This window comes from Dermacentor albipictus, chromosome 1 (assembly GCF_038994185.2).
Source record: "Dermacentor albipictus isolate Rhodes 1998 colony chromosome 1, USDA_Dalb.pri_finalv2, whole genome shotgun sequence".
In the NCBI taxonomy this organism is placed as follows: domain Eukaryota; kingdom Metazoa; phylum Arthropoda; class Arachnida; order Ixodida; family Ixodidae; genus Dermacentor; species Dermacentor albipictus.
Genome location: NC_091821.1, coordinates 98,075,476 through 98,097,966, shown reverse-complemented (window position 1 = coordinate 98,097,966; position 22,491 = coordinate 98,075,476). Strand labels below are relative to the sequence as shown.

Sequence of the window (22,491 nt, the reverse complement as noted above, 5' to 3'; positions counted from 1 at the left end):
TGTGACTCAAGGTCCCGAAGTGCACTCCCAGTAAGTGCACTTAACTTGCCCGCTTGACAAGGGTATAACTTCTACATAATCCAAAGCTACTTCGAGCCTATTAAAAACTCAGTTATCTTTCACAAATAAAAGGACTCTTCCTCCTCTTTGATTTTCTCGGCATAAAGCAATCTGGGAGTAAGTCCTGAGCCTGTATCTACCTTGTTCACTTGCATTCAGATTAATCTCGGTGATCACAATTACATCGATGTTAAAGAGTCTCGTGTATAAGTATGCACATAATTGATCCCAATTCTTCTTTATGGTGTGCACATTTATGTGTACTAAGCCAAGATATCATTTTATTTTGTTATCAGCTAAGGTACTTGTAACATGAAGGTCCTAATCATGAAAAGATCTGAATGAGGCCATCTAGGACATTTTTGCAAGATCATTCTCAATGGTAATGCTTTGTCAGTTTAAGTTTAAACAAGAGTGCCTTCTGCTTTCCTGCAGTGCTTACTGAAAACATATAAAGGAAACTGCATTGTACTGTGTGTCACTGGCGAAACTCCTTTTTGTAAGAGGTCTTTCAGCACAAAGTAATACCCCTGACACACGGGCAAAAGTAAAGTCCTTTGCAGTAAACACCCTTTTGTTACTGAGTACTCTGAAGGACCCTTTACAGAAAAGAGTTGTGCCCATGACACACAGCACCGCACTAACTTCCTTGGGTGGTTCCTCAGATCAACGCCGCAAGAAAAATAGCGCTGCTTGTTAAAAGCAGCAAGAGAGAAAACTTTTTTAAAAAGCTGCCTATTTAAATTGCATTTAGCTACTGTAGAACCCAAAACGTTTTTTTTTTTTCGTTGTTGATGGCTTATAATGCGCATATTCGTTTATTTTATTCGCATTTTTTCGCTCTTAGCAGCAATTTTAATTGGTCCAGCAACTATGTACAGTCAGTGTTTTGCTGTCATGTTTGTTGTGCATGCTGTTTATCCTGGTGCTGCCCAGGTTTTTGTTCTTCCTTCCTTCGTACATGCAGGCATAACGTGTTTTATTCAATGTGTTATTCGCACATTTGTGATAGCATGACAGAACTGCGCAGTTGCATTATGGCTCAGCGAAATGCTAGCAATGAAGCAAGAGTTGAGGTCACTCTGACGCTTGTCAGTCTCGGATCTCTTGAAGATGAGATAAACGCAGCCAAGGCGAAAGGGGAAAACATCAAACGTTGACTCATAATGAACAGCTCCATGTTGACTGCTTCGACACTGTACCCTCGAGCCGCAAACCATGGAAGGTGGGCCTACGTGCACAATGAACGATGGTTTCGTGATGCTAACACACCAAAGATGACGCAGCAAATGATACTGCCGGAATTCAACATGGCGGCACTAGTGACGTGATGCGAGCGTTTGAGAGTATAGCTAGAGTAAATCTTCCCCGTTCGACAAATCAGATTACCGCTAAAAATTAAAACATTTTCGCAAGGTAAAAATATACTTATAAGGCACCCTAGTTGTGTGGCAGGTTTCCTTCTATTGACAAGTTGGGCTCTCTGTGGGCTAGAGTAACGCCTTTTCCGCTCGAAAAGTAGATGCGCGATCTCCTTTCCCGCAAAGGAACTTCAGGGGGAGGGAGGCGCTTGAACGCCTTTCCAGTAGATGTCCCCCTACCTGAAGGACTTTAGAGTGCCCATGTGTCAGGAGTATAAAGGAGTTTACTTCAAAGGTTTTTAGTTCGTCCATGTGTCAGGAGTATGTGATATCATAAGAACCTAACAAACACTAATACCAAGGACAACATAGGGGAAATTACTTGTGCTTAATAAATTAAATAAAGAAACGATAAATTGAAACGAAAACGATAAAAAAACGATAAATAAAAAGAAACAAAAATGAGAAATAAAGAAAACAATAAAAGGGTGGAAAATTTATTGTTTATTTCATTTATTAAAGGGACACTAAAGTGAAACAATAAATCAGTTTAGACTAATGAAGCATTGTTTGAGAACCCTGCAGGCAGTCATTTCAAAAAAATAGTTTGATTATTAGATGAGAAAATGAAGGTCCAAGTATCAGTATTTGAATTTCGCGCCGAAACCCCAGCGCCGATGCGTCAGCGTGACGTCAGGGATTCCAAAGTATGTTTTTGCATTTGGGCCATGTTGGCTGAATAAAGGTTCCCGAAACTTCCCTTGTTCAATATTTGGTTCCTTTAGAACACATTGTAGTCAATCTGTACCGCTATATATATTTAGTAGGCCCTAGAAGATGCCATCAAAATCCAAGACGTCACAGCCCCCAGGTGCGGGAACTTAAGTAAGCGCCGCCACCCGTATTGCGTTCTTGCGCTTTTTCTGGCTTACCAAACATCTTATCGTTGTAAGAGTGGTGTTTTTGGTGTTGTAGAGAGGTAATTTACTGATGATGGTCCCTTTAAGCACAAGTAATCTCACCTATGTTGTCCTTGGTGGCAGTGTTTGTTGGGTTCTTGTGATATGACTAATAAAAATCGGGCCCCTTGGCTAACCCCCTTTCTTCAGGAGCATGCGATGCAGTTTCAATTTAACCACTTTTATACTAGTACTAAGGAAGAGCACACCTCTGACTAACTGTGGTAGTCAAATTGTCCACAGAATAAACAAGTAATTTTGCACCTGTTATGAGTTAGATAGCAAGCTTCTCCCTGTGACAGGTAGTCATTGCAGTCCATCATTCTATGAGAATAGCTGCTAGTAGTTTCATGCAAGGTATGAGTGTGTTCTGAAATGGGTACAGGAACTATGCTTTGATGACTATTTAGTTCTAATTAACACTTGCTCTGCATTGAGATATGCAGTTGTAATCATAAGTGGAAAGTTGTAAACAAGCGCAAGTACAGAGCAGCAGGAGAAATTGCAGTAGAGCCTTGTTGTTCCGAAGTCTGTTAAACTACTGGAAATGTTTGAGATAAGCATAACTTTGTATTATCTGAAAAGATAACTGGGGAAAAGAAGCATGAAACTTCTCTGTGTAAATTGCTTTCACACTTATCTATTTTTTAAGCCGATGTATTAACTCTACACAGGCGAACATACCATTTTTCACACATTCATTTTGATACATGCAAATTTGGGGGCAAAATGCAAAAGCACCCATGTACTTAAATCTAGGTGTACATTAAAGAACCCCAGGTTGTTGAAATTATTCCGGAGGCCCTCACAGATTGTGGTTCTGGCGCATAAAACCCTGTAATTTAATTTTAATGTATTACATCCAAATTCCGATTTAAGTGTTGGAAACTTAATGCATAGCCCGTACTTAGCATATTTTATATCCTAGAGCAAGTATTCAGTTGTGGGTAGTTGAGGAAAACAGTGACTAATTCATATTGTAATTATTTAATCAACTAACATTTCATTGTTTTTGTATGAATGTACTTTTCATAGTAAATTTGCAGTTATCAGTGGCTGTATGCACTAATCAAACACTTTAAAAGATATGCAGCACAGCAGTGGTCTCATGTGAGAAAATCTTTGCAGCAGTGAATCTAGCTTCCACACTGATGAGACACTCTCACTGTTTATCTTTGGCAGAATCTTTACAGCTCTTGTTATCAATGCTGACTGTACTGCTGCTGAGGTCTTTGTCTTTGCTTGCCATCACCGTATGGATATCTGCATCACTATAATATCCACCTAAAATATGTGCAAGGGGCATCTCTTTAACAGCAAAGGTGTCACCTGGTTGGTGTCATCATTATAAGCTGCTTACTTCCTTTAACAGCAAATAGCTATTAATGTTCACTGTTTGTTCCATCTATGTCGAGTCCGCAATAGAAAATGGTCATAACATAATACAGAAATTCAAAGAAGGATCCGGTATGGAACCTAGGCTATTTTGTGGAACAAAAAGCAAAAGGCATGGTCCGTAGATACAAATTCACCGGTCAGGACCTTCAAAGGAGGGAATATGAAGGGAAAGATTGCATTACTAGCAGTCCACTGTATCTGGAATTTTAATTAAATGTATCTATAATTACTGAGGACTCTCACTGTCTTGTAAAAATTTTTAAATGAAAGGTTTTTGTGTATTATATGTTCTTGTAGTTGTGCAGTTGTCGCAAACTTGTTTGTTTGTAGCCTAGAGCAATGGAAGACCTCGTGTCAGTTAAATTTGCGTTGATTATTGCCCTCGTTTAGTGTCATACCCATGAGCAACTTTCTGTGGCTATGCAGCCACAGCTACAGAGCTAAAGTTCATGTTATAGTGCTAGTACTGGATATATACACCAATTTGTCATTTTTGTGGTAACAAATAAAGTTCTTTCGCTGTCTACGGCAGTACTTGCAGAACAAGTATGCACTGCTCTTTGTGTTTGTGCCTAAGTTTAAACATGCAGAAATGGCATGCATACACATTACAAGCAACACGAGGGAACATGCCAGTACCTGCTCAGCTTGCTTCGTCATGAATGGCACAAAACGCTCTTGCTTCCTTTCAACTAGCAATGACCATGAAGCTGACTACAAAGTGCAAGGTCTTTTGGAGACTACATTGCAATTTTTAACATCGGCAAGTTTAGTATAGATGTGTTATGTAAACAACGCATCATAAAAGTAAGCTGTTAGAATGAAGAACTTTTTTCCTAACACGACCAAAGAAAAAATGAAGTAATTTTTTTTTGTCATTCAAAGTTTTCTTTAGTTTGTTACTGTATAAAACAGGCCAAAATAGGGCGGAATGTTTTGCTAGGCTTAACTTTTCTACAATAATGGCTGTAGGCTAAGAAGTCAATATATTAAGCAGTGTAAAGCTGATCCAGCTTAATTTGCAAAATAGTTTTACATGGGCAGAAGCACTGGCCTGGTAGCTTTTTTTTCATACCCTATCCGGATTCTCTTTACAGAGCCTGTCACTGTGCACAGCTACGTTGTTCTTTGTCCTGAGCCAGGACCGTCTTACTATGGACCTGGACGCATCCACACTCTCTCTGATGCTGCAGCTGTTTGAGTCAGACCCTCAGCAAGGGGAGGGGGGCTTGACTACCTCCCGAAGCCCCCCCTCTGATCTCATTGAGAGGCATCGTGAGAAGGTACAGCAGCTTTGTGAACAGATGCAGCAGAAAGGCCATGCCAAGCACCTAAACCTCAACAGAGTCAATGTGAGAGCCCTGCCAATTTCAACATTCTTTTTTCTGTTTGCATGCTGTACGTGATTGTTTGACATTTTGAATGTTAATTGAATATTATATATGAAAACTGTGTGTGGAACTGTTGTCAAATACCGTATATACTCGTGCATTGAATACGCTCATATATATAAACACCCCAAATCTTGCTCTTGAAAATTTGAATTTTTGTTTTCCCCCTAATAGTAATTTATCACACTCCCAACTTTGGTCTTGCGCAGTCCAGTGATCGCATTCCCAACTTTGGTCCTGTGCAGTCCAGCGATCGCATTCCCAACTTTGGTCCTGTGCAGTTCCATGATTGAATGATCGTGCTGTAGTTTCAGGACCTCCATGGTGTGCCCATGGAGGTCCCAATGCCTGAGTGTTCGGCAGTTTGCCCTCTTGTTCATTTCTGACATCAATGGCCTCCTCCCTTCATGGCTTGCTTTGTTTCTCGGGTCAGCTCGGGACGTTGCAGGGGTCATAGGGGTGACGTTTTCTCTTAGAGGAAGGCAATTAGTTCAAAAACAGCAGGCGAGCTGAAACATTGCCCAGACTCGCGACACTGAATTTAGGGCAAATTGTAACATGCCTCACTGGTTCATCAACCTCAGCAGGCGAGGTGCACGCAAGTGCAAGGCAGCTTACAGGTGTAACTAAATGGAATCAAATGAGTTATTGATGCATTGGGCACTGTGGCCTTCGAAAACAAATCACAGCATGTCTGCTTGCTTTGGGTCATAGTGTGCCAGTTTCTTGCATAATATTAAAGACATCAGAGATACATCGACCCACATCACGAAATAATAGAATAGCTCAAATATGTTCGGGGGTGAGGCTGAAAAACGTTTGTCATCTAAAGCACCATCATATTTTTTTTTGCTAAGGACCTGAACCTGAATCAGACCCGAAAAAGTTTCTCTTCAGCACCTTGGCTGCAGAGCCATCTTTTGCAAGGTACTGCGGGACCTGGCAGAAAGAGTGGCTGTGATAACACTCAGCCTGTTCCTACCACATGCTTGCCGTCAGTGCTCCCTCGTCATGGCTTCGTCGTCAGCTACTCCATCATCAAGCTCGCAGCTGTTCTGCAGGCTGCACCAACACATTGAGACGGACATAGTGTGCTTGCTCCAAACACATGTAAGAGATCAAAAGATTCCAGTCAGATTCCTCCATAGTGTCTAATTTACCATGTTGTCAGCTCTGATTGGCCCAGAAGGTTGCTCCAGGCTTTTTGATTGGCTCAAATTGTTGTAATTGTAGAATTTTACATTATGGTTCTTCACTGTGGGCAGCAGGCTCTTTGATAAAATGCTCTCTGTTTTATCCAGTAGCAACATGTAGACAGTTGCGCCTAGTTGCTCAGCTACAAGCAGGTGTACCAGTGAGCTGTATGTTAGCCCTATCTTTACTACTTTGAATGCGAGTCTTTTGTGACAGCATGTCCTGTTGCTTGCCTTTTCTGCCTGTCTTGTGTTTTTCTGTGTGCCATGCGCCATGTTACAACTCCCCCCTATGTCAACAGCAATTTTAGTGCACGACTCATGTCTTGTGTGTTTGGGTGTGATGTGACACCTGCTGACGTCAATCTCTGTGCATCTCTGTGCTCCTTGTCACCTGAATGAAAGGACTGAAAGCATGTGAATTGTGCTGCTGGAAGGCATTTCAATCTTAACGTGAGCTACTGCTGGAAGCAGCAGGACAAGCTGCTTGCTACAAATCGTACGTGTCACGCCTTCTGGGGGTCAAAGACCGAAAGCTTCCTCACGTGGAAGAAGTCCTTGGATATGTTGGGAACCTGTCAAAGGAACATTGTGCCATTTCACACAAAATGACCAGGACGCTTGTGCGAGCCACGGCAAGGAAGCATGGCTTTGCACGAGTCCATGGATATTATGCTAGCAAAGGGTGACCTACATGGTTCATGCGGCACAACGGACTGTGTTTGAGAAGGCGCACTTCGCTTTGCCAATGTCTGCATTCTTGCTTCAAAGAGAAGATCCTCATTTTTCACAGATTTGTGATACGCCTGCGGTGGGACAGAGAGTTTCACCTCTCGTAGACCAGAAATGCCAATCAGACCCTAACAAAGTTTGACATGCTGATAACCAGAACAGTCGTGAGAAGAGGCGTAAACAGCGTGCTTGTCAAAACAACAGATGCTGAAAAGCAGTGCTTCATAGTCATGCTTGCGATAACAGCAAACAGCCGGAAGCTGCTGCCATATGTTATCTCCAAGAGGAAAACCATTGGCCACAAGATCATGCAGTCGCTGCATGGCAGGCACTGGCTGGCAACCACAGATAGTGTGGATTGCACCGTGCATTGTCTGCTATGCCTGCTGTGTTAATTTGTGTGTACTGTGGGAGTATCTTTAACTCTCTAACTATTGCACTGGCTGTTGTGTTAGGTCTAGAAAGTCGCATGTTGCACATGCCGGAGAGTCTATTGCTGTTGTTTTATTGAATTTTCATCACATACGCAGCTGCGTAGCGGTTGTATCATGCATACACTTGCAACAGCATGGTAGAGCGAAGCTGCCTAAGAGCTGATCTGCATGATGGATGCACTTGCAAGTAGAAAGGCTTCTTGACTGTAGGTGTGCACCCACACAACAGCACGTAATAACAGATAATACAGCTGATAAACCAAGCAGCTCTTGGTCCCACCTCACCAGAGTTGCCAGATGCTGCCGAGCTAATAAGCAAATAACCACCCCAAAACAAGCCCGAAAAAAGCGGCGCGACTTTTGCTAAGAAGCCCAAAAGAAGCGGACGATATAAAATTTTCTCATTCTTGCAAATCGTTTAATTATAGTGTTAAAAATCGCACAAATACGAAGGGAAGGAAAACAAATCACTTTAATTATTTTGAACAGCAACAATATCAGCAAGAATGAGCGAAAACACTCATGCACTTTTTAACGTTGTCCCCAGGGTAGTCTGCACCCTGTTCATTGCGCGTTTGCCAGTACATGAATGAAGTTACTTGTTGACTCCTCCAATCAATGTTTGATTTCACGGTTCAACTACATACAGTCATCGTCGGATGTGTTCGACACATCAGGAAAACGCTCCGCGTCCACTTCGGAACCATACATGTTTTTAGAGTTGAATAGCTGCAACATTTTTAATGTCGGTTGAAAGTCCCGGCAGCAAAGACCTCGAAACTTTAGGCCATAACGTACGTGCAGGATGCCGCTCAACATAGGATTCTTCATTATGTTTCGGTGGCGCGACTTCACCAGGTTCATGTGCGAGAGCACGCGCTCGACATCGGCATTGCTAAGAGACATGGCCAACAACGACGGAGCGAACTCTGCTATTTCCTTGAAACAACTTTCGCCGCTTGCATCCTTGAAATCTAGCACTTCTACCCAGAAAGAAGCGCCGTCCTTGTTGTTTACATTTTTCCAAGGAAGGAGGCACAGCCGTCTATATTGAGTATCCAGGAGTCCTACATCACCCTTGAACAGTTTGAGGAGAGGCACATCCTGAAGGGGCAGTTTTACCTGGCTCAGTATGTTCTCGGGCGAGAATGATTTCATGGAATTCCAAAGATGAATGTTGGGAGGAAGCCTACGGGCATTAAAATAACAATATTTGCAGGAAAAGCGCGAGTAAGCCCAAAAAAACGCGACAAGCGACTGTAAAAATTTACAAGCGACTCGGTGAAAAAAGAAGCCCACATTCGCTTATATCAAGCGGAACTGGCAACCCTGCACCTCACTCTCTGCATTCCTAGGGCCATAATGGGGCTATACCAGTGCAGTGTCCAGCCCAGTCATGGCCCTCTTTGACAGGAAGATGGCCCGAGAGTGGACATTGTGCAATCCGAGACGGAAAATCTGCCTGCTGTCTAAAACTTTTGAGAGAACCAACACAAAGTTTCTTCAAAGCAGCAATGGCCTTACAACTTGCACAATGTGACAAAGATACTAGTAGCAACATGGGAGGAGTGTGCTTTCATAAATGAGGGCATCCTTTATTTTATCGCCATTGACTTGGCCAAGTATCTGACGCTGAACAAAAGTGGAAGTACTGATTGCCACACCTGCTGTGCCACAGGAATTTCACATACTGTGGTACACACAAGAGAGAGGCAAGTAGACAGAAAGGAAATGGGAAGTGTTCCCATGCTACCTTTCTAATTGATAGTCATAGCAGTGCACATTCCGCTGCTATGTTGTTACAGTTGGACGCTAACACTGCTTTTGCTTTGTTCACTTGTCATCACCTTTGCAGCACTTGTCACATTCAAGGGCTTGTCATGTGGCGAGTGCACAATGTGATAACTGGCATGTTGCCAAATGTCTCCAAGTTAAAAGATTGTATGTCGGGGAATAATGCACATGTTTTCAAGTAATTGTTGATGGCAAATGCGAATTATTGGATTTTTTAGTGGTATAGGGTTAAATGAACAAAGTTTTACTGTAATTTGTTGTTAAAATAATTGCAATGTTTGAATATGTAAAACCTTAAAAAGTTGTAAATAAGTGCTTGTGCATTTCATTATGCAATGTTTGGAGCTAGGTAGTGTCTATATTGATATTGGCACACTACAACTTTGGTGTGGGACATTTGCAACCCCCAATTTTGCATGGAATACTACCATACATGACCTCCATCGAGGTCTAAGTTGCCTTGCTAGCTTATATAGTTCGGGGTGTTCATACACCTGGGTGGATTTTTGCAGGATTTCATGCAAATGAGTTATGAGCGGGTTGCTCTAGTATTCTGTTGTGTTGATAAAGCTCTTTTTCAATGCAAAAGCATTATAGGCGCCATTACGCTAAAATCCAATGGCGAAGGCCTGACTGAGCAATGGTACCGAAAATGGCCAATGGCACAAAGTGTAAAAGCACATAAAAGAATGCTTGGATGTTAAATTTGTCAGGGATGTTCCTGTAAACAAAGTAAATCAATGGCTTTGAAAAGAAAATTTGGTACATTTTGGTCTGGGTGGGAATCGAGCCTGGGCCTCTGGGGTGCGAGACGAGCACACTTCCCCGACGCCACAGCAGCTCCTTGGTGCTGGCTGACTAAAGGTGGGCCTAGTGCATGCGTCATTCGGCATTAGGTGGCGCAGCCAGTGGGGAGGAGGTCACGCTACGTCATGTGTGTACAAAATGAGCACGCTGCCTCCCGTGTGTCACTTGCTCTCCGGATTTCATCAGTGCTATGTCTGCTGCTATGGACTCGATGCCATGTCATAAGTGTATAAAATGAGTGCAAACATTTCACCAAAGTGACTATAATGCTTCCACATTCCCACACGTAAGCAGTCGTGTCTCTGCTGAATTTTTACTTGAGCCTTATACATGTGTTGTTTTTTTAATTAAAGAAAAAGATGTGCTGTTGTGTTTTATTTTACGATTAATAGCTTTTAGTGCCACTCTTTGTACCATAGCTGCACTGTTGCCTCCCCAACCAAGGACTAGATTCCCACAACAAGAAATTATTGTCATCATTTCAACATGACCACAAAGAAGAAGCATGCGTTTGACTTAAAGGCACAGACAACCGCTCAGAATATGAATCAAGATAAGCCCGCTGATGGAAAGATTGCCTATCGTAGTGGCTAAAACGACCCATGTTTTTCTCAGTCAACATAGATTTATATTTTTAATATTTCACTAAAAGTCTCGAAAAATGACCTTTGGCGCCCCACTAGGCAAAAACACGATGCATATGAGGCATATCATGTGACTTTCTATTAGTGTACACGGTTCTTTGTCTTTTTATTAGTATTGAAATGCAGTGCACTTTTGCTCTAAGTTTTTTCTAACTCACCATGGGTGCAGAAAGACCTTCGTTTGTAGTGAGTAGAAAAGTGGTGCTGCCTTCGTTTTCGATGACTTGGCTTGGCTAGTCTATTGACAGAACGACGACGGGGGCCAGCCAGCCACGATTTAGGCGTGTACTTAGGGAAAAATGTGGTACAAATATAAGAAAGGTCAGTACAACAATGAGAACTTATTGTACCAGCTTTTTATTTTCAAAAGTGGTTGAAAAGGTCAAAATGTAAGTGGTTAACCACAGTTATACTCACTCCTGTGAAAGCAGAATGAGGGGCGGCTTTCACAATTTGCAAGTTGGGCTATCGACATCGCTCTCGCTTCTTAGCGTTGCTGGAGGAGGGACTCTTACTTTTTTAGAGGCTGCTCAGATAGAAAAATTCTGCTTACAAAATATCCACGCACTTTGGGAAGTAACTGCTGCAGGTGTAAACACTACCGAGCGTGAGCTTTGCATTGCACCATAATATACGTCCTTAAAAATTGGTTGTCAGTCCCTTTAAGTTTTGTTGCTTCACTCAGTGCTGCAGCTGTCCAGCCATAGCTCATCTGTAACAAAAAAGGGTTGAACAGAAAGAAGGTACTACAATCAGTATCGAACTTGGGACCCTTAAAAAAATTGAAGTTCATCTAACTTCGCTGTGACAACATTGATGAAACTGGAGGGTTAGAGGAAGCCTTATAGCTTGGGACCACCTATCTAAATACATCGGAACGGATAAATTGTTTTACTCAGCAACCTTTGCAGTGATTTAGTGAGGTTCATGACATTTCAAAGGAAAAGCTAAAATCTTGTGTCTCTAGGAAGCAGATTTTTTTTATTTAGGCCGTCCATTCAACAAAAATAGTTAAAAATAAAATTTGAGAACAATCGACTATCAACTTTTCAATACAGGAACTCGGTTAACGAAAAATAAGAGCACAATTCTCTAAATTGCACCGACCAATACATAAATGCGGGCGAAAAATTGATGAATTATACACTACTCTGAAATATATCACTAATCTATGAGTAGGACTTAAAACCCTCATAAACATTGGGACAATTTCAGTAAATTCATATACTAAAGCTGTAAATACTGAGCTGTAAATTCATATACTAAAATTGCCCACTTTAGATGCTCTAACAGATGCAGTTTACAGAACGGTGATATTTGCTCTTGATATGGAGTTATAGATTTGTAAACGTTGTGCTTCAATATTTTTTTTTAATATACCAATTTTTTTTTTCAATTTTTGCAAGATGTTACAGGCCCATATAAAAATTTTCCTTCGTGGAGTCACCACAATATAACCTTATCAGGTGCAACAAATTTCACTCAAATCATTCCAGCAGCTCATAAAAGCATTTCTGCATGTTACATGTATTTCAATAGGGAAATCAAAGTCGGCACCGAGCTAAAGCTTCCTCTTGAAAGCAGCAATTGTTCACAGGGCATACATTGTAGTTTGTACTGCAGTGCACAAGGCAGTTTTATGTAAACCAGTATTGAGGTGAGACAAGGAAAGCAAAAAAAAAAAAAGAAATGATCAGAAGTTGCTACAGAAGAATTGATGATGGCCCATTCTTATGGTGAGTAAGTACCACTATTTTAGGAGCAAGCAAGTGCAGTGAAGGGTTGGCTTGAGAAATCTTGCCTGCAGCATCTCAGGATTGTAGTTCACTTTTGTAATATTTTCTGCCCTGAACATTTCTATTTCAGTGCAATCACCAATACCGGCAGTGTTGACAGTTGTTCGCTGTGGTGCGAAACTGCTGAATGTTTGCACAGGTCTCCCCCCCCCCTCTTCTTTATTTAAGTGTCCCTGGCATCTTGCAAGTCACATTCTTGTCATTCTAATATGTAGCAGCCAGACTACCACAATTACTGCACTCTATTGTGTGTTTCGTCTTGCAGACTGGCACACTAGCGCTGGAGACTCTACTAAGCTTAACATCTAGGCGAGCAGGAGAGTGGTTCAAGGAAGAGTTGCGGTTACAAGGTGGACTGACACATATTGTAAATACAGGTAAGGCACAAAAGCCTTGTCTGCCTTTCTGGTTTGGGTTGTCAATTGCAAGTCTGCTTACCTGTTGAATTTTAATTTGCTTTGGTTACATGAGGTATAGCCCAATGTACTTGAACCTTGACGTAGCTAACATGAATAGTATAACAAAGTTAATGTAAAATTTGGTTGGCCATGCTTTATGTCAGCGAGTATTCTACTGCTATAGCAAAACCGAAAATGGTAAATTTTGGAAAATATCAGTTACAGCATAGGAAATATTTAACTTTCAGCCCAAGGTATTGTACTTATTCTGGTAGGAAGAGAGTCAAGTACTTGGCAAGAGTAATTAGAAAGTGCACATCCTGAACGCATGAGTGCATTTTGACCAACGACTTAGCTTGGCTGACCTGTAGCTGTCAAACCAACTCTGCAATCCTGTGGCATCAGACCAACTGCGTGGTCGCATATTAAAAGGACACTAAAGAGAAAACTGATTTTGAGCTGTGTAAGTTATCCTTCCACAAAACCAAAAAAAGCTACACAAAGACGCATGGTCAGCCATAAAAGACGTAGAAATGAGACAGGTGACGATACCTTGAAATTCCCGCACCAGCTTGCCGTAATGTCACAAATTTTGATGACGTCTGCTTGGTCCTAGTTAAATTTTTATCCTTAAGAATGGACTACATTGTATTCTAAAAGAGCCATGGGCTGAGCTTGTGAAATTTCAAGAAAAATTTCTTTGTAATCCATGATGTTGACTGACATATGTATGACCCTGGGGTGTTGGCGGGAAATTCAGATATGTTACTTTGAACATGATTATTTCTTCTGCCGTGAAATCAACAGAAGTATAGAGTTCTTTAAGAATATGTTATCACTGTAAACTGATTCAATGTTTCTCTTTAGTGGTCCCTGTAATGACATTGCACAGCGTGTTTGTGATATTGTCATTCAATACACGGCAAGCTGCTGCAAGCCATCAAAATTGACGGAACCTTTGCTGGCCCATCAGGAGGCATTACACTTGCATTTCTTTTGCATAGACCCAATGACATTTTCTTTTCCTGCTGATACCAGTGTGTGCGTCTATAATGACAGTCCGGCATAACAAAGATATGTTCAAGTTAGATGGAACTTCGTTGCAACAAAGTTCGACTGAGTAACAAATGTGATAAGTACGTAAAAAGTGGTCATTTGTTGCATCTGGACTTAAATGATCAGAGGTTGCTCAGTTTTGAGAACCTTGTTTTAATGTAGAACCATGTGAAAAGATCCTGCCATGTTGTACAGTAAAGGAGATCCATGAGTCCGTACTGTTTCGCAACTTGTTTTGTGTGCATTCTCCTGGCAGCTTGCCACATCATTTGTAGGAGTTGAGGAAAAAAACTGTTTCCATGCAAATTTTGTGTTAAGAATAAACAATCATAATGTTATTTACTGAATAAGGGTACATTGATGGCAGTACACATTTGTCAATTGTTTCCTTTTGGCATCCTCTTCAGTCATGTAGTACATTATTGAAATGATTAAGGTACTTTGTGTTTATCATGACCCCTAGATCCTTACATTTCATTGACTGATAACTGGTGGAAGCCATAGGGAAACAAAGCCCACAGTGTGTTTTGTAAAACTGCTTTGATGTTCCATATGTAGTGGTGGCATCAGGTAACATTGCAGCACAAACTTGTACCATCTACTGCACTGTCCACTTTCAATAAGTGGAAACTCGCAAGAAAACCTTACAAGCTACATTGCGAGAGGGAAAATCTGGGATAGTTAAAAGGACATGAAATAAGTCTAGACTGATAAGGTATTCTTTGAAAACTCTATTTTTTACCAATTTCACAATAATTGGTTAATTACCATATTTACTTGAATCTAACGCACACTTTCTTCCGATACAGGTCCAAAAATTGCGTGGACGTTAGAATCGAGTACAACCCTAAATCTGCGTTACCATATTGCCATCGGCATTTCAAAATGCCTGCCTCGTACGTGCTTCGAGCCTAGCTGCCGTAGCTTTCTCCATGTGCTGTAGTACATGTGCTTAGGCAATGCTTCCTTTGGCTTAGGTTAGGGCGCTGTCTGTCTTCCCGTTTTCTGCGTTTGCTCTAACAGTATGGAAGTGCCGACTACAAAGACATACCAAGTTTATCAAGATACCGCAATTAAAGGGAAAGAGATCACATGTGCGGAGGAGACAGATGGAAATCGAGCCGCATCACAGGCGTTCTAAGTTTCTGAAACTTGCATGCGGGACTGGCGCTAAGAGGAGAGGCGTTCTACACCAATGGCTGCTACGTAAGGTGCGGCCGCGCGGCCTCTATCTTGAAAACGATCTGAGACGGAGACAAGAGTCTGCGCATCTAGGCGCACCGTGCTGTTCTCGTCAATTAGTTCACATTGAAGTGAGAGGCTGCACATAGGTCCATTCCCTCGCTCCTGCTACCGCACTTCCTTGCTCCAGCGTTTCCGCAGTCATTGAGTGAGACGTGTTCATGTTTGCTTGTGTGCGCGTGACACCATGCTTGTTAATTAGCTAGTAAGCAAATGTTTAAAGGTTTATATGGTCGATAAAACTACTATCGTTACTTATCATATGGCTGTCTACCGTAAAAACCAGACTATAGGTCAGACAGGAATATAGCGAAAGGCACCCTTACCTTACCTTACCTAACGAATTCTAAAAATGAAAAAAATCTTTTTCAATGGCAAAAGTACCGAAAGACACCCTTACCTTGAAACAAATGCGACTCCTGCACAATAGTGACAGTATTTATTTAAATGCTGCTTGCATGTGCACCCGGCCAATTTTTAACAGTATCGTGCGACCATCGACCCGCAGGCTTGTGAGCACCTTATTAACGGCGCTGAGCAGCGAACCAAACGAGATACGCGCATGTGTACATGTGCGCTTACTTTCTCTACTTCGCCGCTCTGTGCCGTGATGATAAGGTGCTGACAAACACGCGGGTCGATGGTCGTGCGATACTGTTAAAAATTGGCTGGGTGTACAGTACACAGAAGGGCATGAAGTGCGCAAGCGCTACTCCGAATTAGAGCAATGCCTTTGATCAGAGTCGTCCGAACTAGAGTCGGATGACGAGTGCTTCTTGCTGCCCAGTCCAGAGGTGTGCGCGATCTCTACCGCTTTCAAACGTATGCACTCGGCAGTCACAGGTAGCGATCTTACACGCAGCTCTCGGACGAACTCCGCAACCTTGTCTTTCAGTTCTGCGGTCCGCCCACGGAATGATGTTTTCTGTTGGTTTGCTGCTTCTGCCTCCGCCAGTACCGAATGCTCTTTTCGGATACTCCAAATTCGTGCTGTGCCACGAGGTTGCCGTGGGCTTCCGCGCACTCAGTCGCCTTTTTCTTGAAGGCGACGGTGAATTGCCGTCAGCTTCCGCTCATTTTGAAACAAAATGTGAAAAAGCAGCCTTTAACCAATATAACTCTCTGACAATGTAAACGCAAATTGGCGGTGCCACAATGTCGCCACGCCGCGCTACTGCTGATGGCGATGGTGGCTCTTTACTTCATCCGCCCATTGTTGCAAGACTTCCGTAGTTTTTCCGCCAATGTCCGGTATATAAGACGAGGGTCGACTTTTTGCAATTTTTTTTTTTAAGTTCGACTTATATTCCGGTTTTTACGGTACTAATTTGCTACTGTAATCGATGCTTCGCCTTTCGGACGAAACTGCGACTTTTTTTATTTGTCGCAACATTAGTGCATTGGCAGTAAATCTTTGTTTTTTACAAATGAGAGAAATTTGTATTTCTGTATGAAAGAATGAGCTGTGCGGTACTGTAAAGGACTTCTTTCTTTAGGTCACGTCAAACTGATGCGTGCTACAATTGAGGGCAGTTCTTTTTTCCTTTTTTTGGGGCACGAAAAATGGGTGCGCGTTACAATCGAGGGTGCAGTAGGATCGAGCAAATATGGTATTAGAAAAGAAAACGAAGGTCAAAGGTAAATTCTATAATTTCATTACGAATTCTGAATGTTTTTTCATATTTCAACCGTGTTGGCTCAGTAAAGGTTCACGAAACTTGCCATGATGAATCTTTAGCTCCTTTAGAACACAATGTAGTACATATTTATCGATAAACAATGAACTAGGCCCTAGCAGATGCCATCTAAATCCATGAAATCTCGGTACGGGAGCACCAAGGCAGCATCACTACCTGTAATTTCTTTTTACAGTCAACCCTTTTTTGCTTTAAGTGCTACAGTAAGGAAATCCATAATGCACGAAAATGCATAATGTATTCATGTATGCAAAATTTGAATTCTGTCTGCTTTTCTGATGCATGTTTATAAAGATCTCATTTATTGAGGTTTTAATTAGCATTCGTGGTGCAGTGGCTATGGCGTTGCGCTGCTAAGCCTGAGAGTGTGGGATCACATCACGGGTGCGGTGGCCCCATTTTGATGGAAGCAGAATGCAAAAACGTTTGTGTGCTGTGCATTGGGTGCACATTTAAGAACCACAGGTGGTCAAAATTAATCCGAAGTCATCCAATACGGTGGCTTCTTAATCATATCTAGATTTTAGCATATAAAACCCCAGAATCTAAACCCCAGTTTTTAAAGACTTTAGTTCCTGTGTATAAATTGTAAACATAGTGTTTTAAAGCATATTTCGCAGTTTTCAGCAAAGTTATTTTAAACTTTACATGCTCGTTTTTTAAAATGAGATGAATGTGATTGCAATAAATCTCGCTACCTATTGAAAGCATATTGTGCACTTTCTTTCTTCTTATTCTTTTTTTTTTGTAGGGAAATTGAAGGTTAACCAGAGTTGAAGTTTCTCAGTTTTTGCGATCACACCTGTAATTTTAATCTGCATTATCATTATGGCATTTTGTTTGACATTATTACCAGCACTCACTTATGCCAGTCATTGTTTGTCTTTTATTTTAGTGAGTGAATGCCTCAGTTATTTTGGAGAAGGAATCACATTCATGGAAAATCCAACGGACTTCCAGCTGGAGAAGCTGAAGAAGATCGACAGGTGCTCTCGTGTACTAGAAAATGTGAGTTACGTTTAAGTTTCAAATACCCATGTCACACAGCCATCCTTGCGCTAAGATACTTTAATGGAGCTTTTCGGGAAGGGAGGTTGGCAATCTCCCTTAGCGGCTGAAAAGAGTACTCTTGTTCCCACAGTGCTTGATATAGAAATGACATGTTAATTTTCAATTGTCTTTAATTTGCTATTGCTTGTACATATAACAAACCTTGGTCCCATAACAGAACAGTTCAAGGAGTGGTTCATCACATTGATGCTTGCTGCTTCTTTGTACTCTGATATAGAGTGCCCTGTCGTGCTTCATAATTGTGCACAAAATGTCTTAAAAACAAATTGTTGCAGTCAGGGCACATGGTTACAGCAAGAACAGCAAAATCAGTAGCCGTGCCACGCCGCGCCATGCACTACTGCTGTGCCAATTGTACTGAACTGTACCAAGAGGCGAACTCTGCTACGTCGTGCTACATCCTGCTACATTTCCGCAAAATATGAGAAATCTGCGGTTACTCTGTGCTGAAAGGGTTGATCTGGCTTTAGAAAATGGAACAAATAAGTTGTCAAGCACCTTTTCTCCGCAGCAGCAAAAGCGGCGTAGCAGCGTAGCTGGCCGCAGTTGCCTCTGTAGTTGACTGAGCCAAACTTTTCTTAAGCCTGGATCACACTGCTGTTTCTTTCATGGACTGTTGTCTATTTTGAGCACCTTCCACCCCTCTGCGTGCAGGTTGCTTTGGCAACAGAACCATGTCGCTTTTCAGGCGGCAGCTAGTAATTGTGCTGGCACCGAGCGCTCCTCTCCTGTATGATCAATGTAAAACGGTAACCGAGCTTTAGGACGCTGTATGGTGTCTCACTCGATTTTTTGAACATAACGTACACAATGTGGTCGCCAATATGGCAGCCATGAACAAGGTTGCCACCATACAATTTGTCGCTTATGCCTCCACTTTCGTCGGCGAGGCAATTTCATGGCTTTAAGAATGCCTTATACGGCTGCTACCAACTTTTTGTTCGACTCGGCACCAAACAACTTTCGTCGCTGGGTACTGATGGAGCTGCGCTGGTTAGGCCTAGCTTGATTGTACGGCCATGACAAAAATTAACTGCCTGCCAACATGGTGGCGGGCAGCAGGCCATCGCGGCGAAGTGGCTGTCAATATGTACAGACCAGTATACTATCTCGGCAATCAGGTGCGAAATCAGGAGCTAGTGTGGCAACCGGAAGCCGAGATTGGGTCCACTGATGACATGCCAGCAACTACCATGAATGCATCGCAGCCTAATCTGTCCACTCACTGCACAGTCAAAGGCTAGTTGTGCTTATCTCCACTTTGCGACAGCGTGTAATGCACACCGAGCTGCGCAAGGGGTAAAAGCGAAACGCCCCTGTGGTATCGAGAAAGCATAGCACAGAGCAAATTTAAGTAAATTTTTTATATTGTGGGCATTTAAAAAAGCAACAAAATTAATTTTACTGCTAAAGTTTGTTTTGGACTGCCGGATTATTTGTACGCATTTTGAAAAAAATCAGTCAGCAGCTGTTTTCATTGTCGAGTTTCGCACTCAGTATGCTAATTCCACGTTCAGTGGCGAAAGTTACGACACAAAGGCGAACCCACCATGTGATGTCAGTGATTATAGAGCACAACAGCCTAGAAGCCTGGTGGAGCTATAGCAGACGCGCCACTACCCTATTTCAGTTGACATTCCCCCACAATAAGCTACATAAATTGGAGGGAGGGAGAAGGAGTTTGTGTTTAGACTCCCACCCATGAATGTGAAATGGCCCTCAGTCCCCAGCAACTGCGGAGCACCTGACCAAGATGGTGGTCAGACCTGTAACGCAGCAGAGGGTGCTAAGAATCTCTGCACCAGGACAGGCTGCCCATGGAAACTGACCCTGACAACATTCAACATTCGAAACCTCTCGAGTGAAGCTAGCTTAGCAGGACTCTTTGATGAACTATCAGGCATTGTTTGGGATATCATTAACCTTAGTGAGGTTAGAACTGGTGAGGCCTATGCAGTGCTGACTAACGGCCATGTGCTCTGCTATTGAGGACTCCAAGATAAGAAGCAATATGGGGTAGAATTCCTAATCCATAAGGACATATTGGGCAACATTGATGAATTCTACAGCATTAATCAGGGGGTAGCAGTAGTAAAACAACTTAAGGAATATAAAGTAAAAGCAGTATAAGCCTACGCTCCAACCTCCAGTCACGATGATGATGAACTAGATCAGTTTTATGAAGATTTTGGATTAACAATGAGAAAACTGAAAACTCAGCATACTGTAGTCATGGTCAACTTTAATGCAAAAGTTGGGAAAAAGCAGGCGGATGAACAGGCAGTTGGTAATTACGGTGTCAATTCTAGAAACGCTAGAGGAGAGATGCTGGTAGAATTCACAGGAAGGAATAAGCTGAGAATAATAAACACCTTTTTCAGGAAGCGTATATAGAAAGAGGACCTGGAAAAGCCCTAATGGTGAAACAAGAAATGAAATAGTGTTCGTATTTCCTGCCGATCCCAGCATGGTAAAGGATGTTGAAGTGTTAGGCAGAGCAAAGTGCAGTGATCATAGGTTGGTGAGGTGTAGGATTCACCTCAATTTGCAGAGAAAAAAAGTAAAATTGGTCAAGAAGAAACAGGTCAACTTAAAGGCACTAAGGGTAAAAGCAGACAAATTTAGGCTAGTACTTGCAAACAAATTTGCAGCCTTAGAACAGAGAGATGAAGATGACATAGAGGTAATGAATGGAACTGTAACTAGGCTGGCTTCAGAGGCAGCAATTGAAGTGGGAGGTAAGGCACCAAGGCAACCAGTAGGCAAGCTCTCGCAAGTAACAAAGGACTTAATAAAGAAACGACAAAGAATGAAAGTGTCCAACTTGAGAGATAGACAGAATTCGCAGAACTGTAAAAACTGATCAACAAGGCGAAAATAAATGATATTCGAAATTCTAACATGAGAAAGACTGAAGAAGCCATAAAAAAAAATGGACGCAGCCTGAAATCAGTGAGAAGGAAATTTGGCATAGGACAAACCAAGATGTATGCACTGAAAGATAAGCGGGGTATTGTCATCAGCAATCTTGAAGGTATAATAAAAGCAACGGAAGAATTCTATACTGACCTGTATAGTACCCAGAAGACTCTGGAGTACTCCATTGGAGACAATAATGAAAAGGATACAGAAACTCCTGTAATTAGAGATGAGGTCAGAAGGGCCTTGCAAGACATGAAACAGGGAAAAGCGGCAGGAGAAGATGGAATAACAGTTGACTTAATCAAACATGGAGGAGAGATAATGCTTGAAAAACTGGCGGCCCGATATACGAACTGTCTATTGACTTCAAGGGTGCCAGTGAACTGGAAGAATGCCACATTGTACTAATCCACAAAAAGGGAGACGTTAAAGAACTGAAAAATTGTAGGCCCATTAGCTTACTCCCAATATTGTATAAAATATTTACCAAGATAATCTCCAATAGAATAAGGGCAACACTGGACTTTAGTCAACCAAGGGAACAGGCTGGCTTCAGGAAGGGATACTCTACAATGGATCACAGCCATGTCATTAATCAGGTTATCGAGAAATCGGCAGAGTACAATAAGCCTCTCTATATGGCTTTCATAGGTTACGAAAAAGCATTTGATTCGGTAGAGATACCAGCAGCCATAGAGGCATTGCATAATACCACATACCACTTACGTAAATACCCTGGAAAATATCTACAGATATTCCACAGCCACCTTAGTTCTACACAACAAAGGTAGGAAGATACCTATAAAGAAAGGGGTCAGGACAAGGAGACACATAATCTCCAAAGCTATTAACTGCGTGCTTGTAAGAAGTATTCAAGCTATTAAACTGGGAAGGTTTAGGAGTAAGGATCGACGGCGAATACCTCAGCTACCTTCGGGTTGCCGATGACATTGTTCTATTCAGCAACACTGCGGACGAGTTACAACAAATGTTTGAGGACCTTAACAGGGAGAGTGTAAGAGTGGGGTTGAAGATTAATATGCAGAAGACAAAGATAATAATGAATAGCTGGGGAAGGGAACAAGAGTTCAGGAATGCCAGTCAGCCTCTAGAGTCTGTGAAGGAGTATGCTTACCTAGGTCAATTACTCACGGGGGACCCTGATCATGAGAAGGAAATTTACAGAAGAATAAAAATGGTTGGAGCGCATACAGTAGACATTGTCAGATGCTTACTGGAGGCTTAGCATTATCATTGAAAAGAAATGCGTACTATCAGTGCATTCTACCAATGCTGACATATGGGGTATAGACTTGGAGACTGATAAAGAAGCTTAAGAAGAAGTTAAGGACTTTGCAAAGAACGATGGAACGAAGTATGCTAGGCATAACTTTAAGAGACAGAAAGAGAGCAGTTTGGATCAGAGAGCAAACTGGTATAGACAATATTTTAATTAACATGAAGAGAAAGAAATAGCACTGTGGCAGGTCATGTAATGCGCAGTTTAGCTAACCGTTGGACTGTTAAGGTGACAGA

At 42.0% G+C, this 22,491-nt stretch overlaps 1 protein-coding gene across 2 annotated transcripts in view; it reads left to right on the top strand.

Moving 5' to 3' along the window:
• The window catches only part of wapl (wings apart-like), a 120,939-nt gene that overhangs the window by 38,750 nt on the left and 59,698 nt on the right, over positions 1-22,491 (top strand). For both annotated transcript variants that reach the window (XM_065451112.1, XM_065451113.1), the window contains exons 8-10: positions 4,876-5,130; positions 12,835-12,946; positions 17,858-17,970. In XM_065451112.1, coding sequence (XP_065307184.1) covers positions 4,876-5,130; positions 12,835-12,946; positions 17,858-17,970 — 480 coding nt within the window. The remainder of the gene's footprint in view (positions 1-4,875; positions 5,131-12,834; positions 12,947-17,857; positions 17,971-22,491) is intronic.